Source organism: Zootermopsis nevadensis, unplaced genomic scaffold, assembly GCF_977971745.1.
Source record: "Zootermopsis nevadensis isolate Lab colony 2312 unplaced genomic scaffold, Znev_1.0 Znev_ptg000023l, whole genome shotgun sequence".
NCBI lineage: Eukaryota > Metazoa > Arthropoda > Insecta > Blattodea > Termopsidae > Zootermopsis > Zootermopsis nevadensis.
Genome location: NW_028259155.1, coordinates 1,247,458 through 1,265,901, shown reverse-complemented (window position 1 = coordinate 1,265,901; position 18,444 = coordinate 1,247,458). Strand labels below are relative to the sequence as shown.

The window sequence follows — 18,444 nt, the reverse complement described above, 5'->3', positions numbered from 1 at the left end:
TCATCAGTTTTAACTAAAGAATTTTATGTCTTGGTTTTTCGACAAAATTGAGTTCAACGGCATTTTAGTGTTTTCTCATGCATAAATCAGTCTAACACAGTGTTTTATGTTATGCAGCAGTTTGCGCTGACTGACTAAAATTTAATTTCTATGATGCTTAAAATTCCATAATATTGAAGCAAATGAGGTTTCAGTAAACATTCACAATTTGTAGTAAATTTCTGAATCAAATACTCTATATACCTGCACAGAAACCTTCAGCTAATAATCACACATGGTTCGCGATGCATTAATAATCACAGCTAAAGACAACTTCATTTCTGTATAACAAAGATATTTAATATGGAGGCATCATTTTATGTACTTCACATATATAAATGTCATTATTAAACTACGTCTCTTATATGAGGGTGCGCTGCTTTACATTAATAATCTAACTGCTATTAACAACTACACAAGTTGGTCTAACCTGCGTTTTTATATATTTCAAAATAGGTGGCTGCTCCTTAAGTTTCTCAGTTTCATCTTTCTTCAGAGTTTTCCCTGAAGGTAAATTTGCTGCAGATACCACAGATGACTTCTGTTGGCTACCATAACATTTTTCAATACTTTGGTCAGCAATGTCTCTAGACGAATCTCTATGACTTCCAGCCGGGCGACCAGAATGTGATCCATCTGCATTGCGCTCAGTTCTGAAATATAGTGATATTCTTCAAAATAAAATAAATCATTAAACAAATACAATTTCAATCAAACTTATGCGTAATTTAACAAGAGATGAAACTTATTTAATACTGAATACATTGCATGCAAATTCAAAATTCAGAGATGTAACTGGTCTAATCTACAAACAGCTACGGACTCTCAGGTTCGACACCTGGGAAGAAGCAACTAGCAAGCGCACGTGTTCACCCATCTCAGTCACGTTGCTAAACCTACCTGAAGTCTTTCAGTACACACAATGATGTGATATTGCAAACAGCATTCTCGACAGATTGTACAATCATAGGTTTGCGAGATGGCATGACCACCAGTTCAATTACAGATATAATCGTGGAATCCACATGCTGGTGCACAGACTTTCATGCACTTAACATTAACAAATGACTTGACAAATGAATGATAAATCAGTTGATGCCAATTGTGTTCACACATTGTACAATGTGAGAAAAGCAAATGAATGTCTTAGCCCTGAGAAAGTTCATCCATTCAGAATACTGTAAAACCTTATACTACCTATGTATATTTCTACAGCGACAGTCAGGCAGAATTCTGTCAAGCATATCGTTACCTATCTTTTCTACCGACGCTGTCTTTTCGTCTAATGGGTGATGCCTGAGTACTTGTCTGCTCTGATACTTTCCTTCCACGAGACTTGTCCTTCTTGGTATCTTCTCGCTGATGCTTTTCACCATCCGACTCCCTAGCATTTCCACCCATTATTCCAAACTCCTCTCCATATATCTGGAAAATAAATAATAGGAATTATCTTGCACTAAAAACAAAAGATATTAAATGTACGCACAATAAAAATTTGAAATATGTAGCTCATAATCTTGGCAAATCATCCAGAAAATTTAATCTGATAATAGTGCTTTAATACTTGTGGCATTTTAATATAATTAAGTTAGTACAGGGGTGTTCTGCAGGGAATTTGGAGAGCAGACAGCAAAATGAAATCTTACCCTTCTCACAGACTTAACAAGCCTCGAGCAAGCCCGCATATGACGTCGATAACAGAAAGGATGGCAGAAAGACTGGTGTGAACAGTAGAAGTTAAAGGAGTTTGCTACTTGCACAACCACCTGCAGAAAGATACAAATATCAACGGTTAGAATTCTACAGCTGCAAAAGAAAATCATCACATATCATATAAACAATTTATTGGTAAAAATAACCTTCAGAGGGCCAATAATGGTAAATAAATCACAGCAGAATATTGTGCAGATCAATAAGCAAAATTATAGTATCATAACTCGCATGAAATTGGTCTAAACAAAGGGCTATTTCCATGGTACACCACAATTCCTTGCTTGCAACAATATAATCTATTACGAACTGCAATCATCTATTCCACCAAGTACTTGTAAAGAATTGCACACTTACCTTCATCCATGGCATACTCTTGGCAGTGTCGTCCGTGTCATTGCTGTCACTTGGACTCTCAAGCGGCTGGTCGTCACTCAGTATTCCCGGAGACTCCTCCCCACTGACGTCTCCTACACCCTGTTCTGATGTGTCACTTCGATCAGACAGTGAACTTACCTTCCGTTTTGATTGCACTGAATCCGTGCGTTTAACTGAAACTGAAATACGCATTCGCTGGTAGTAAATATACTACGACACTTTAAGTAATCAAAATTCTTTAAACAAAATCGGGAAACTAACTCACATGTACGTACTTATGTGTATTAAATAACAGTATTTCCAACCACATACAATAAATTTATTTACTGTGCCTAAAAGCTAAAGTGTAAAGAACACCAAACAAGATTTGACAAGTGTATTCTTTGGAAGAAACTAAAATTATGAAGGGGTCCTTCACACAACTTCATGACAGTTTGCTTTGTTAATAAACATGGCTCAAAGGAACAGCATATTTAGATCATTCTTACAAGCAGGCAGGCAGACAGACAACAGATATTTTTGGACTAACAAGACGTTCTTCACAAATGCTAAAGGATGAAAAACATTAATAAAAACTTTTTCCTAATACTTTACTTTAGGTGCTACATTAATTCTTATTAGGTATAACATACAATACAATCTCTACACAACAAACCCCTGGGTCCCAGCCAAATAGAATGAAACACATGGGCTTTAACCTTATACAAATAGTCCCAATACAACAAAGCCAATAAATTTGGATTCCCGCAGTTAAATGTAATGAAGTTTTATGGTGTATTTTTATATGTAGGCATATACTTAACAGATAGCTTACAATCACAGTCAAGAATCTCTTTGGCCTCCTTGCCACGTCTGAGTTTAAGGCTTCGTCTCTTAAAGGACCCACTTGTGGCTCCTGCTGTTCCTCTCCGAAGAAGAAAGGGGCGCCCAGATGGGTGTGACCGACGGCCCTTCTTATCCTCTAGAGTCTGATTCTCCTCTCCCTAAAAATGAAATGGACTCATAAGTCTGAATGAGATCACAGATTTATTGATTAATGACTCAAACTTTTAAAATTAATTCATCTTATATTTGACACACAAATGGAGGGTATGATGGAAACTGAAAGACAACCCCAGCCTTGTCTTACTGGTTGTGACACTGTATCATTACCAATGTTTTACGGGAACATTAGTAACCACCAAGAAGACGACCACTTACATCTTCAGTGCCATGAGAACCTCAAATCTCACACCCAATGACTTATCTTACTATTTTCTCTAACTGTACTTTCTGCCCTTTAGTTTCCTGTTTGTATAACATGCAATTCAAAACAGCTACAGAATTTCAAAGATGGCTGTCATCTGAATTGTGGCTTAATGTAGTCTGGTACAAATTTACCAACGTTCCTAAGCTCCTTGCTGCCTCCATCATCAGTCAATGAGGCTGCAAGGACCTTTTTTTTTTTGGTAAACTTCTACCAGACTACATTAAGCCACAATTCAGATGACAGCCATCTTCGTATTCACCGCTGCGGGAACCTCAAATCCTACTAAAAATTTTCAGTTTTAATTTTGTACTCTCCATCCTCTAGCACAAATGTTTAACGAAAACAAATGACAAAAGTACTCCAAAATATTTTTAAAATATTTACTAAGAATTCCTTTGTGATTTTCACTGATATATATATATAAAACCACATTCCTCAAAAAAGAAGTTGAGAATCAGTTAATTTTCAACTGGTATAACAAATGAAGAGACTCGCAACATAGTTCTTTAATTTTATTTGGAGATGAAGATGTCTACTCATCTAACCTGCATTGTTACAGTAGTGTTGCTGCTTCCCTCTGATCCATTGTCAGGTTCATGAAGGACAAAACTAATCTTTCGCTCAGACTGAAGGGCTGAAACACAAAGAAATCAGATAACAAATGGCTTCAGAACAGCATCTCACATTAAACACTGTAGTATCAACTCCACAGCATTAATCTGGGGATAATAAATCTTTTTACTATATGCAATATCACATTGATATTTTGGAAGATAAATGTAAACAAGAGTTGACAGCAATATATAAAATTTTAAACCAAATAAAGATAAACCATTAGAAGAAGACACTGAAGGTTTTCTATTTTAGACAAAAATATGTGTGTTAATAGTCATGGAAGAATGGCCCCAAGGTAATAAAAGCTGTCGTTTTGCTAGTAAAATTACTGCACACAGAACTTCATGGACGTAAACAAACAACAGTGATAATATCCAGACGGAAATATGGGCCATGTTTACCACTGTCTCATGCAATAAAAATCATGCATATTTATTCATATTTTATGTTTATTTCATATGCCTACACAAGCATAATTAAAAGAGTTATAGTATAATTTATAATTCTCTCAAGAATAATTTTATTAATATAATAACAGCTATAAATTCCTAGTTTATACGGAATGTACCTGCATCCTTGTCTCCTACGATAGACTGCAGACTCTGTGCAGAAGTCTGAGAGTGACCCATGGAGGAAAGAGCCATGCTCCATCGCCGATTAACTTCGCGACTGCACATTCGTTCCCATGGAGATGGACGTTCTTTGGCAGATAATCTGCATGATTTTGGTAGGGTCTGATATGTCTCCCGCAGAAATGCTGTTATCTCCAATAGCAGTATGCAGGCCAACAGCCTAAGTGCAATGGGGCACTCTAATCCGTAGAGGTTAACACTGGCTGCAACGACAGTCATTGCTTAATATTTCCGCTGTTTCAACCATCAAAATCATTCAATGAAACACATTGTTACTGAAAATTTATAGCATATAAAACTTTAGAATATGTAGTAATTAATTTATAATACCTACATGAAATTAAATTAGATCCTGATTATGTGACATTATTATAATAAGGTTATTACAAAGATTAATTACATACTTGCTAATATGTTTATATATATTCTATATTTATAACAGATGTCTCTGAACACAAATGTGGCTAATTTATTTCAACACACAAAATTTTTATATATCAGCTTCTGTAAATTAACTGAAAACTAAAACATGCTCACAATTTCTTCACAGACGTCAAAGGTCATTATATGGTCACATCAAACTGGATTTTTTTTTGCTACAGTTTCCAAATTTATCAGTTCTGCACAAAGATGAGACATCTGAATTTTTTTAAATGTCAATGTCATATTTTAAAGATCTGAATCTGATCAACACATTCTTCCAAACTATCACAAATGTTTAGTAAGTACTGATTCTGTACATTCTGTAAGAAAACTGATAATTCTCCAACCTTCATCCAAGAAGTCTTCCTCCTCATCCACCATAAGAAGTTCCTTCTGCTGACACTCCTCTGTTACCATAGAAACAAAATCCGCGACATGCTGTTTGTCTTCTTGCACCATCTCTTCCAGTCTTGCCCCAACCGCCTGAATAAACAAAACATATTTACCTAATGTAAGATTTGAGGTTTTCACAGCGGTGAGTATGAGAATTTCTGTCTTTTCGGTTGTTGCACTGTGGAGTCTGGTCGATGTTTACCAACATTTCAGAGGTCATACTGCATCCGTCATCAGGGCGATGAATGTGCCAATTGGGTGGGTGGGGACCAATAGGAGCACGTGGGCATGTGTGAGAGAGAGGGAGAGAAAGGAAAGAGAGGGGGTCGAAGTGCAGCCCTTGTGAGGGCCTCGGAAGTTGGATGGAATGTGATCAGGGCTCTGAAAAGGGCCAGGTTAGTGGTCTGGGTGGTTCAGGCAGTGCTCTCTGGATTGCTTCCAGAGCCCTCGATGCAGTTAATGCATGATCTGTCTATGCGTTGCACTACTATACTACGAAAATGTTAATCCTGAAGACAAGGTCTGGCTGGCGGCCATGTAATACAGATCTAAATCCCCTGTTTCAGTATGATAGAGGATAGAGGTGTTATTTCTGATGTCATGGTCATGCAGAAGACATCCCAATTTAATACCTCTGCCCACTGATGGAACATCTTCCCAGCTGTACGCTGCAAGATGTGAATACGTCGCAATCCTGAGGGAGCCCCTCTGTTTGACAGCGGCCCTGAAGGCCTGAAGATAGGGAAGTTGAGTTTCATCCAATTCGGCCACTGACCCTTGTTGCAGCAATGCACAAAGTAAGAACATTCCAGAAACAGGGCAGCTCTTGACACAACTGGTGCATGTGGCTAGAAGTCAGGAACAAATTAAAATTAAAATTACAGTTACAGCCTCCATAGTTGTCAAAATGATGCAGCTAAATCCTGCAAGCCAACAAAGACAAGTGCATATAAAGAGTATGTGGAAAAGATAAAAATTATTTACAGCTAATATAAAATTCAAGTGTAATGTTCAATGTTACACACCATAATGTAATGGACCTTACTAAAAATTTAACAAATCAAAAATAAAAATTTCACATGCTTTATTATAGTCATCTCTTTCCATGTGGAAGAACATATTGTGAAGGACAGGAATAAAACACACATGGATCATGTCTTTATATAGATGTACATGAAGAATCATTCTACTTTGAGTGCTGATACCATATTCTGACAGCGCAAGTCAAATATTCTTAACAGCATACATCGATTCATGATAAAAACATGAAGATGTACGAAGATCCAACATATTCATCATAGGGTAATTTGATACAGTACTATTTGTGGAGGGTTGCAGCATACTTCAGGAAGTTACTTGTTGGCTTCTCACTGCAGAGGACTGGGTTATATCTTGGGCGAGACTAAGTGGGAGCTACAGTGCAAAACATGGGACTCAGGAAGACTAAAAGCAGAACTGTGTGCATTCATGAAATTAAATTACAACTGGTCACACGTGTGATCGGTGATGATTTCTTAAACGTTACAGGCAACACAAAAGACTACATATATGGCAGAATACTGACAGTGATTGATTCAGCATTTGAAATGCACTAGAATACTTAAGATTATAAAATATAATTTAGATTTAAACAGAATTTCACAATCACACTGCATAACACTAGGTTATAACACCGTAAGTAACGTTAATATATGATAATTGCCACAGCACTCCATTTACACCACTGAGCATGCTTGATGCCACCTCAGAGCTCTCCTGAACATGTATAACAGGCTACACATCTCCTTACTATGCTTACCAGGTCGAGTGCCGCAGCCAGCAGATGAGGATCTGGCATGGACCCAGGCTGACAAGTTTCCAGCAAGAACGAGAACCTCAACATACCAATTCGTATTGGCAAGATAGGCACCAGTTTCCGTTCCTTCAGTACCACAAACTCTGATTCACGAGAATGATCGCCTAGTTCTAAGGAGTTGTGACGACTTAAACCTACAAAGCACAGAGCACTTAACAGATCAGTTCATGGATAACACGTCCAACATGTATTATTAAAATTAGATGTTGATGCATTTTAGATGTTGAGATCATACGATTTTCCAACTAGGGATGGAAACAATTTTGTTTTAGAAATATACTTACAGCTTCCTGGAGTTTCTTCCACACTTCCATCCTTCTTCTTCATTTTTCCAAAGCCAAATTTGTTAAAATGGTCTTCCATTCGCCTCTTAGCTTTCTGTAATGTATGACCCATTTGACTGTTAACAAAAACGAGGTCCTTAATATAGAGTCAGCTAAGATTTTATACGTAAATTTGATTCCTTAATCAGGACAAAGGATAAAATTCAAACTGCACAAACTTTTAATGAATGTGTACAAGCGGATGATTTTATTAAACCATCTAAAACATTGTTAACGAGTCGACCACAGCTATAGCAGGTCGTCGTGATGTCGCTAATAGACATCTGCGCTATATATCAGCTGTTTGGCTGTCCTGTCTTTGATGTCAAGTGTGTATAATGTTTCACTTCTAAAGTAAGGGTTGGATAACGTGAAAGTGCATGCATTAAGAAATACACCAGGGACAAACTTATTCCAGTTGAAATCTCTAACAATGGCAGAGTTATTTCGAATAAAGTTTTCTACATCCGTTACACTACATACGGATAATTCATAACTTCCTCATAAAACTGCAGGTATTTTTCTAAAATTCACATTCAAGTGCAAGATTTTAAATAAATTCTCTGCTTACCTACTACCAGCTTTATGCAAATTTTTGCTGTGAGAATAATGTAGTGAGGCTTGGCGAATAAAGGCACCTTCAACTGGAGAAGCATTGTCATCTCGACTATTGGTCGATTCCGTTCGACCATACTCTCGACGGAACCAGTTAACTAACGCACACAAAACACAACTGCAAAAATCTACAGCACCAGTTTAAATGAGCAGATTATCTTGACAGCAAAAAAGTTTTTCATGCATCAAATTCTGGAATCACTTTTATTGATCAAGTTTCAATTATCTTCCCCCATTGCTTTCAGGTGACTGGTTGTTTCATAAATCAATTTAACCTCATTATAATTCTACATGTACATTAAAAGGAAGAGTACCTGTCAATAAAATTATTGAATAAGCCTATTTCTAAAATCATAACAAAAGTTATAATATGAATTAATAATTGTGATAATTAATAAAATCACACATATTGTACCCACTCAAATTCTAATAATATCTGCTGGTAAAACACTATCAGACTCACTGCCAGATGTCTGTACAAATGATTAAATCTTTTCTGCATAAATTTAATAAGCAACCATTACTATTATAATTATTCTCATAGTAAATGTGAACACTACAATACATAGGCTTCACAGTGAAGTAATTTGCTCAAAATGTCAGTTTCTGTACTGTTATTTTCGAAAATTTAATGTAGTATACTGTAGTTGCATAGTTTTATAAGTCTCAGTAGACTGACTGTACACAGATACAAATTCCTGAGATTTAAAAAGTATCAATGGTTTACCAAAGCCACCAATCTGAAAGCGTGAAGATTTGCGAGACTTTGATGATGAATGGGGTAGTTCCACAGTGCCAAGGTTTCTTTCACTCTGACGTGGTGTAAGTATGTGATGTTTCTTCCGCAAATTTCCTAGAGGACTTTGGCTTGCTTTGCTAATTTCTTCTCCCAATTCAGTTTCCAGTAAGCTCTATAAATAAAACGTACACCATCATACTCTGTTCCTCACAGCAGTCATCAAAGAACAGACAGATTTACTTAATACTTGTGTTCACTGTCATTATATTCTCATCCAATACTTAACATTAAATCAAGTTTTTAAAACTTTAACATAAAATAACAACAAAACTACATAAAATTTAATGCAATAATTCTGTAAGAATTTTATCAATGACAGCAAATAATAAACTCACTTAAATTTCATGGGAATATGGCGGTCTTCTGGCTTGTAGTGTGGTGTAGACAGGTAGAAGTTTAGCAATGTTTCAGAGGACCTTGCTGCCATCATCATCAGGGTGATGATAATGGTGGCAACAAGGAGCACAGGCTCCAAAGGGGAAAAGGCCTAAGAAGGGGCAAAAGCCTTAAGGAAAGAGCCCTTCTGAGGCAAATCCTAGGGCAAAAGCCACAACGATTGCTTCACCCCTTAGAAAGCCACGTGAATTGTCTAGTTCCAAACATGGCGGCCTCAGTAATGGCTAGTTGAAGGACATGACAGATAGACAGACAGACATGGAAGGACCCATAAAGTGTTCTTCACTCATACAAAAGCACAAAGAATGCCTAAAAACAAACAAGAAATTTACTCCATCTAATATCACAAAATAAGCAGACGAATGCTCACTGCACAAGTAGACGACGTGCTTCGTTTCTTAAAGAGCATCTTCCGGCTGCCTCTTTCATCCATAACAAAGCAGGAACTTCCTCCAATGTCTGGTGGGTCATCTAGTTCATTGTGATGAAGATGCCTTAAACAGTAATCATATTTAATAATTAATATCTACCTTTATATGTGCTGTAATTTAATTGGAAACAAGACCACAGCTTTTAATATTCACTATATATCATGACAAAGACTTAGTTACGTTTGGTGCAGCAAATGTGAACACTAACACTAACTTATTTATAGCAGCACATGCTTTCAACTACATTAAAACTGAGTCAAGCTTATAAAGACAAAGATTAGTGTTAACAATAAAACAATAACAATGTTACTGTCTCATTTTCAAATTAATTTTTACCAAAAACACAAAATTATCTAACCCTCATTAGCACTCTTATTATGTCTATTCTGATTAGATGGGTCTCCAAGGGGCTATCTGGATAGAACATGTACACACCTAACCAAATCAATAATTGTAATTATTACGTGTTTCACCAATAAGTGCGCATATATATCCATAAATCTCTTATTTCCGTGTCTTCATATGATGCATACTTAATGACCCTTGTAGTTTGTGTGTTTGGTTCCTTTCTATGGGGGCGACTGGCAGATTCCAGAAGACCACTGAGTGCAACACGCCGAAACACTCCACCATGAGCTTCCTTTATGTATGTCATAAGTTGTCGCACATCACAATAAAGAGCCTGCAAAATAAACTCAAATTTCAAATATCCACTTTGAAAATGAAATTTATAAACATTACTGAACTCTTTTATTAATTTAAATAATGTACACAGCAGGCTCTACTCGCTACCAACTTTCTCCCCCTCGGACACCAGCTTGGAAACTCCCTATTGGTCCAGTACTGTCTCTGCCTCATTCCTTGTCTGCTAACTCTCATTTATCTACATCTATTCATTCTATATACTTAATCTCCATAAGGTTCAGAGCAAAATTATGGTCCAGTACACAAAGAAGGTGGACGGATCGAGTGACCAACGAAGAAGTATTGAGGAGAGTCAACGAGCAAAGATTACACGAAGGAAAGCTAACTGGCTGGGACATATTATGAGAAGGAATGGATTAATGAGTGATATCACCGAAGGCCAGGTTGAAGGAAAGCGAGGACTGGGAACAAGATTGATACAGCTAACCGACGACCTTAAACAAGGAAAGAAGATGACGTTCCAGGAATTAAAGCGAGAAGCCGAGAATAGGGACAACTGGAGAGCTCTTTTTGGGCAGAGCAATGGACCTGTCGTAAGACAGAACACTTAATAATAATAATAACACAAAGAAAGAAGAGATAACAATAAATTATGACTCTTACCATGTTTTCCTGTGTTTTAAGTTCTTTAGCAGATTTAGCCATTCGTGTAACCAAAGCCTTGAAAACGCTGGCCATTATCTGACCTTCAATGCCACGACTACCCCCGCCACCAAGGCCAGCTCCAAAATTGGTTGCATAGCCCCCTTGAGATATGATATCTGGTGACTTGCTGCAACTACGCTTTTGGTCTGTGAACACATTAACATGATTCTATTAACAATTATTTATTTTAATCCGTCTTATCACAATATTTAAAATTTCTTATAATTAAGATAATAAAATATCATTGATGTTCCATATCGATTGATCGATTTACATTTTGGAACAACTTTTACACAACATGTTTCAGTTTTTATAAAACCATCATCAGGTGTAAAACATTTACGAACTTAAAACTCAAATATGATTCCATTTGGTGATGTTTCATGCCATTTGTTTTTCAATTTTGGGCGAGGTGTTCTTACTCATTAATTCATGACTTTTGTATCTTCTGGATGTGTTTAGCACATTTGACTGACATATATTTATTTTAAAAGGGTTGTTTCTGTCTCTTTTAAACATAAAATGTTTCTGAGTCTTTAGTATAATACACACAAAGAAGGAAAAATGAAGATTTTATCAAAATCTCTTATAAAAGACCTGAAATGAAATGTCAGTTGATATTCTTCTTATGTTATTCATTTACTCAAAAATATGTTAGGTGTGGAATGTTTGGAATTCATAATTTGTAGCATTAGTACACACATATGAACAAAGACATTTAGAACTACAGTAGCAGATTGAACTTACTTAGCGGTGAGAGCAAAGAACTGGGATCCACACAAAACCCAACATATGCATGGAAGAAGTCAAGTATATCAGATATGGACTGATTACACACCATCTCACGAAGGAACCGTGAAAATTGTCTGGGACTGGCACGGTGCAATTTGGACAGTATAGTTTGTCCCTGTGAACGTAGGAAGTCTGCGGGTGGACCTCGTTGGCCATCAGCACATCCGTGTGGGCATCCCAAGTGTTTCAAAACCCTGATTATGGACAAGCAAAGCATCATCATCATCATGATTAATTTACTAAGAACCACAATTATTATTACCAAATTTTCACATGTTTTAAATTCATGTAAAATTCTGAAACTATAATATAAAATAAACTGTATTCCAATGATTCTAACTCACACATTCCTTTCTAAGACAACACAGAGCTTCTGTGCGATCACTGTCATAATACCAGTAATATGAAAGTTGTACAACATAAATACTAATGTGCATTAACAAGATGCTGTCTTCTGGGTTGTTGCACCGTGTAGTCTGGTAGTTTACAGCCATCTTCATAATCACTGCCATGAGAACTTTAAATATAATGTATATCATAAAGTCCTTACACTGGTATTATTTGAAAGTTAATTTTATATTCTTATAAGATGCATATAGAAAATAAAATACAATATGTTCAGTCAGCGCCATATTAAGAGTATGTATTTTAACATAAAAGACAATCATAAAAATTGTGCATAAGTGAAAATATTCAGTGCACTCTTTTTACAGAAAGGAAATACTTCAAGCAACAAGTCCTGAAATGTTGTACCAAATAAACTTCAGAAAATGGACAATAACCAACAAAATATTTATATGAAATTTATACTGAATTACAGGAAAACATATTAAATTGTGAAAACTAAAAGTATAAGGTCCCTAGTAAATAAAATACTTCTGTAAATTTTAGTTGAAACTCTTGTCAGTTATTTGCATATTAAATCAATATATTATAGCATGAAAAATATTAAGAACGCAAACCTGATAACACAGCTCATAATGAGACTGTGGGGAGTCTGGAGCTTTGCAATCCCCTTGTGACTTCCGCAAGAAAGTTTTCTGCCTTTTTCAGCGGAAGGAGAAACATATTCTGTCCCTTTGGGTCTTTTGCCACTGCCTTGCTGAGAAACATGGTGACCGTGTCCGTGAGCATACAATGAACCACCGACATTATGGTTTTCTCCTCCAGAAGCAGCTGCCTCATCACGGAGACACTGTTTCAGTACACCCATATCCATAAGTAACTCCACAAGATTGAGGATTACTTCACACACCCTAAGCGTACAGCACACATTGTCTCGGACAGCTGCAGAATGAACTGCCTGAAACCAACCATTTATTTTGCATGAAGTTTACACAATGAAATATAACACTATTTGTCATTCTTTGAATGCATTAAAATTTTCAGTCTGCATTCCTTAACAAACAGTCTTCAATATAACAAATCAAATCCAATTCTCCACATAAGAAAGACAAAATTTCTTCTACTTCCATCAGTGGAAATATATTTACCCTTCCATATATGCTGAATACCATCTGTATCAATGTGGCATTTCATCTCTGCACACAAATTTTCTTGTTATATTTGGAACTCAGATTGTATTAACACACACATCTTACACTACTCTGTATATTTAACAAAACTGTTCCATTCAATGGATGAGATGGGCAGGGCATGTAGCCAGCATTGGAGAGAAGATGAATGCAAACAGGGTTTTGGTGGGTAAACCAGAAGGAAAGAGACCACTATGAAGAACAAATCGCTGAAGGAAGGATACTATTAAAATGGACCTTAGATAAATAGGATGGGGTGGTATGGACTGGATTCATCTCGCTCATAATAAGGACTAATGGTAGACTCCTGTAAACACAGTAATGAAATCTTTATACTCGCCACTGTGAAATGACAAAACAGAAAATTTGTCACAGATTCAATCCCAAATTTGAACTTGAAGATATCAATAGATTGAGACAAATGATTCAACAAATACCTAAGATTATGTGAACATACCTTAAGGACAACCTGATAATCAATATCTCCATCTTTAGTGATGTAACACATCGAACCCTGAGCTTCTGGTACTTCTTCACCAGTGTATGTTATGTTGGAGTCAGTCTGAGAACGAGTAAGACTTGTTTTTCGTTCTTGATTCAGTTTCCTGCCTTGCAGACTTATGGCATCCAACTGACTGTCAATCGAACCCTACAAAGGATGACAAGAATCTAATTTGAATAAATTATAACGACATGTATTCCTCACTACCTGTGTGTTATTATTAAGATCACATGCCTACATGTTACTCACAAGCTCTATTTGCTGCGATGGAAGTCTGAAACACAGGCAAACACACAGTGCATCCACCAATTACAATATCCATACTGATCACAGATGTTAACATTTACAGGAGGACTTCTCCGTCATTGTCAAATTTGTCCAAATACAGCTGACTGTATTTGTTTCCACTAGCAACAGTTCAACAGCAGTGATAAATAAAAGCATGAAAACATCTAGCTTCTTTGTAAGACTTGAGGTTCTCACAGCGGTGAGTATGAAGATTTCCGTCTTCTGGGTTGTTGCGCTGTGTAGTCTGGTCGATGTTAACCAACGTTTCAGGGGTCATACTGCCTCCGTCATCAGGGCGATGAGGCAGTATGACCTCTGAAACGTTTGTAAACATCGACCAGACTACACAGCGCAACAACCCAGAAGACGGAAATCTTCATACTCATCGCCCTGATGATGGAGGCAGTATGACCTCTAAAACGTTGGTTAACATCGACCAGACTACACAGCGCAACAACCCAGAAGACGGAAATCTTCATACTCATCGCCCTGATGATGGAGGCAGTATGACCTCTGAAACGTTGGTTAACATCGACCAGACTACACAGCGCAACAACCCAGAAGACGGAAATCTTCATACTCATCGCCCTGATGATGGAGGTAGTATGACCTCTGAAACGTTGGTTAATATCGACCAGACTACACAGCGCAACAACCCAGAAGACAGAAATCTTCATACTCTGATGATGGAGGCAGTATGACCTCTGAAACGTTGGTTAACATCGACCAGACTACACAGCGCAACAACCCAGAAGACGGAAATCTTCATCTACCTTCTTTGCCATAATGCGACCGTCCTTTCTTTTCAAACTACTGGAGCATCCTGTAAAAGTATGGCCATCCCTTGTTCTCATCCATCATATGTCCTTCACCATGCTTTGTCTTCTTCATCCTCTGCACATCACAATCAGACATTACAGTCACGTAAAAAAGACTGTTACCTTCTACAACTCACCAATTCAAAGTCCCTGTACAGTGAATATGTAAAAAAAAGTTTACCTGTCTTTTCATGTAATCTGGCGATGGAGTTGGTGTATGTTCAGTCACAGTTATGATAGGGTTTTTAACGGAGCAGGGTTGATTTCCAACCACTGAATTAGTCTGTTTCACCTTCTCAGAATGCACTTCACCTATGTACCTGATCACAAAACACAAACACAAATAAGAATCATTAAAATAATAAAAGTGGTAAAACTGGCAGAATATCACAGTACACACAATCATGTACAGTATTATAAAAATCTATGAATGACAATTTACTAAAGATGCAGTACTGCAAAAACTCTAAAAACTCGAGCAATAAAGTCTACTGTCATTACGATTTGAAGCTTTCGCAGTGACGTAACTTCATAAAATTTTCTAGGCTTAACACCCGAGAAAATATTATTGTGTAATATCATTCTCACATACAGGTAATAATTTTTTTGGGGAATTATTTTAAATACATCTCATTTTTCCCAGGAAAGTTTTGTTCGTGTAAGAATAATACACAGCAAACCAAAATTAACTCCACACATTATTCACGCATTTCAGCGGAAGCAAAATGTAAGTTACTATGTTAAAATAGACTTCAATATCTCATAGGGATAAAGTTCTGTTCTCACAAACATTCCTTCATAAGCCATAAGACTTAAACACTGTGTTCTCTTTAATGTTATGGGATACTGTCCCATTACTGCAGGAAAGTGCAGACATTTCTCGCTACCGCCTTCATTTACAAGTATAGTACACACAAACAGGATATGTGAAGAGGAACAAAATTATTAAATTAGGAAGTGAAAATGAAAACCAAGACAAAAGTGACCAAGGAAAGGAATGGGAGCTCAACTGGCGACACAACAGGATCTTTAGCCTAATATGTGAAGAAGACGAATACAGAAAAGCAAATAAACCGTGACTTATTTCAGAAGTGGGTCACTATTGTCGGATTTTGTGGGACATGAGGATATTTAACAAGAAAAGTGGGTAGCTGTGCTACAAATTGGATCAGTGGCCACACTTGTTATTTACATACATGGTCCTCCTGACACTCTGACTTTGCACCATTGCACTCTGTTTCTGGGAATAGGAAAAAACAAAATTTATGAAGAATATTACAAAGAACTCTGAGCCAAGTGATGTTCTCATGAACAACTGTAACCATCGCATGTGTGGGAGATAAAACTGCTCAACGCCTAAAGGCCGCCATTCACGATCGCTCCATTTGTCCAAATGGCACGGTGTCGCTCCAAAATTGTACCGTGAATGCGGAAACTGAAGTCCATTGGCGTGGCGTGGTGGGCTCGTTTGGATATTCTGTCGAGCCATAATCCATCCGATCGCTCCATTACTCCATCGCGCCATCGTATCGTGAATGGGGGAATCGGTGATCGAGCCACTCCAAATCGGTTCGTGAGTGGCGGAAACGTGGTCCATTCTCATGCCAGTCTGCCACAAGCCTTCGTCCAGTGAAGTCCAAACTTGTATAATGTCGGGTCGTGAGTTTGTTATTGAGGTGATTGATAAATATAGAGAGTTGCCATGTTTGTGGCAGATAAGTAATGAAGACTATCATGATAGAGCTAAAAGAAGCTTAGCAATGGAAGAATTGGTGGCTTTATTTAAAACCAAAGATCCTACCGCCAACAAAGAAAATTCCCTTAGAAGTTGCTTCAGAAAGGAGCATAAGGACTTAAATTGCTTCTATTTAAGAGCCATTGCTTTGACCACTTTCGTTTTGGTTTTCTCCTTTTAATATACAGGCATACTGCCGTAGCTAGTACCAATTCTTCGTCCATCGCAAACACCACGCACTTCACAGAGGGACAACAAACCGCGACTGGCGTGACGCGACCGTGAATGTAGTACCTCTTTGGACGACATCCGTTTGGACGTCATCCATTCGGATGTCATCCATCTGGAGCAATCGTGAATGGCGGCCTTAAGAGATAAAAATACTTAACCCTGTTAATAAGTGGTGTGTATGGACAATTTTTCCACTAAAAATGTGAACAGCATACATTTCAACATTAAAGGATGTAATATGTTAACATATGTATCTAATTTTGGTTCAATCTGCATATTATCCCATTAAAATTATAATTAATTCATGACTAGGTGATGTTTGGAATGTTTTCCCTGTTTGCGGGTAAATTATGTTTACACTGAAAAATTTCATTCTCAAGCTATTTCTACAATGGCAGCTAACTAGAATGAATACAAGTTTAAAGATGGTTTTTTTTTGGGTTGTTGTACTGTGTAAACTGGTTGAAGTTTACCAATATTTCAGAGGTGCTTGGTGCCTCCATCCTCAGCGTGACAACTACATGGTGCAACAACCCAGAAGTCACCATTTTCATACTCACTACCATGAGAACCTGAAATCTCATGGACAAGTCTGTTCTACGTTACAGTATAAGACTGTAATCTTGAGACTTGCAAGGTGAGGAAGTGGAGTGAAGGTGGAAGGAGGAAAGATAGCGTCAGCCTTAAACGATTCGGACTTCCTGCATTTCTTGCAAGTCTCAAGATTACAGTCGCTTACTATACTTCCTTTACTATAGATGCAGTAAGTTCAGATGCCTTACATCAATGTTTAAAGTCCAGCTGAAGCTGAAGCACACATATTGATTCATTCTTCTCTTAATGAGTAATTTATTCTACAAATTTGTGTACTCCAGACAAAACAGCAACACTTTAAATACTGTTCAGGAATAAATGTAAATGTTTTCTACCTCCTCAGCGCACACGTACCAGTGCAGGAACAGTTGAATTACATTTATCTTACTTTTGATCGACAAACAAGTTTAAAAACACATGCATCTGAACAGAAGATAAATGTTAGGAACAATTCTTGATATCACCTCAAAGCTTTCTTGGTCCCTATATACGTGTTCCTTCCTATGACCTTCAAGGAAGGGACATTTAAATAGGAGCTTTAGTTACAATTTGGAAGAGAACTACACTTACCCATCACCATCATTACCACCACCACCAGTCAATTCATCTATCAAACAGCTGACAGAGTCGGTTGAGGCAAGAGAGAGAAAGAGAAATAAGACACAGTACGTACATCCAACAGTGGTCGAGGTAGGGTAAGGTTGGCAATTCAAATGAAGGTTCACGAAGGTAGACAGATAT

General features: G+C 37.3%; 1 protein-coding gene across 7 annotated transcripts in view; it reads right to left on the bottom strand.

Annotated features, from left to right (window-relative positions):
• Nucleotides 1–18,444, bottom strand: part of unc80 (unc80, NALCN channel complex subunit) — a 58,348-nt gene that overhangs the window by 23,629 nt on the left and 16,275 nt on the right. For 6 of the 7 annotated variants that reach the window (XM_087354463.1, XM_087354467.1, XM_087354468.1 and 3 more), the window contains 21 exons: nt 18,274–18,321; nt 15,325–15,463; nt 13,993–14,184; nt 12,963–13,303; nt 11,956–12,194; nt 11,167–11,354; nt 10,392–10,540; nt 9,798–9,921; nt 8,960–9,143; nt 8,189–8,330; nt 7,579–7,694; nt 7,238–7,428; nt 6,072–6,287; nt 5,394–5,529; nt 4,560–4,826; nt 3,922–4,010; nt 2,942–3,110; nt 2,107–2,306; nt 1,686–1,805; nt 1,292–1,464; nt 470–692 (listed from right to left, as the gene is read on the bottom strand). In XM_087354463.1, coding sequence (XP_087210589.1) covers nt 470–692; nt 1,292–1,464; nt 1,686–1,805; nt 2,107–2,306; nt 2,942–3,110; nt 3,922–4,010; nt 4,560–4,826; nt 5,394–5,529; nt 6,072–6,287; nt 7,238–7,428; nt 7,579–7,694; nt 8,189–8,330; nt 8,960–9,143; nt 9,798–9,921; nt 10,392–10,540; nt 11,167–11,354; nt 11,956–12,194; nt 12,963–13,303; nt 13,993–14,184; nt 15,325–15,463; nt 18,274–18,321 — 3,646 coding nt within the window. The remainder of the gene's footprint in view (nt 1–469; nt 693–1,291; nt 1,465–1,685; nt 1,806–2,106; nt 2,307–2,941; nt 3,111–3,921; nt 4,011–4,559; nt 4,827–5,393; nt 5,530–6,071; nt 6,288–7,237; nt 7,429–7,578; nt 7,695–8,188; nt 8,331–8,959; nt 9,144–9,797; nt 9,922–10,391; nt 10,541–11,166; nt 11,355–11,955; nt 12,195–12,962; nt 13,304–13,992; nt 14,185–15,324; nt 15,464–18,273; nt 18,322–18,444) is intronic. The other variant, XM_022084599.2, reaches the window with a different exon arrangement.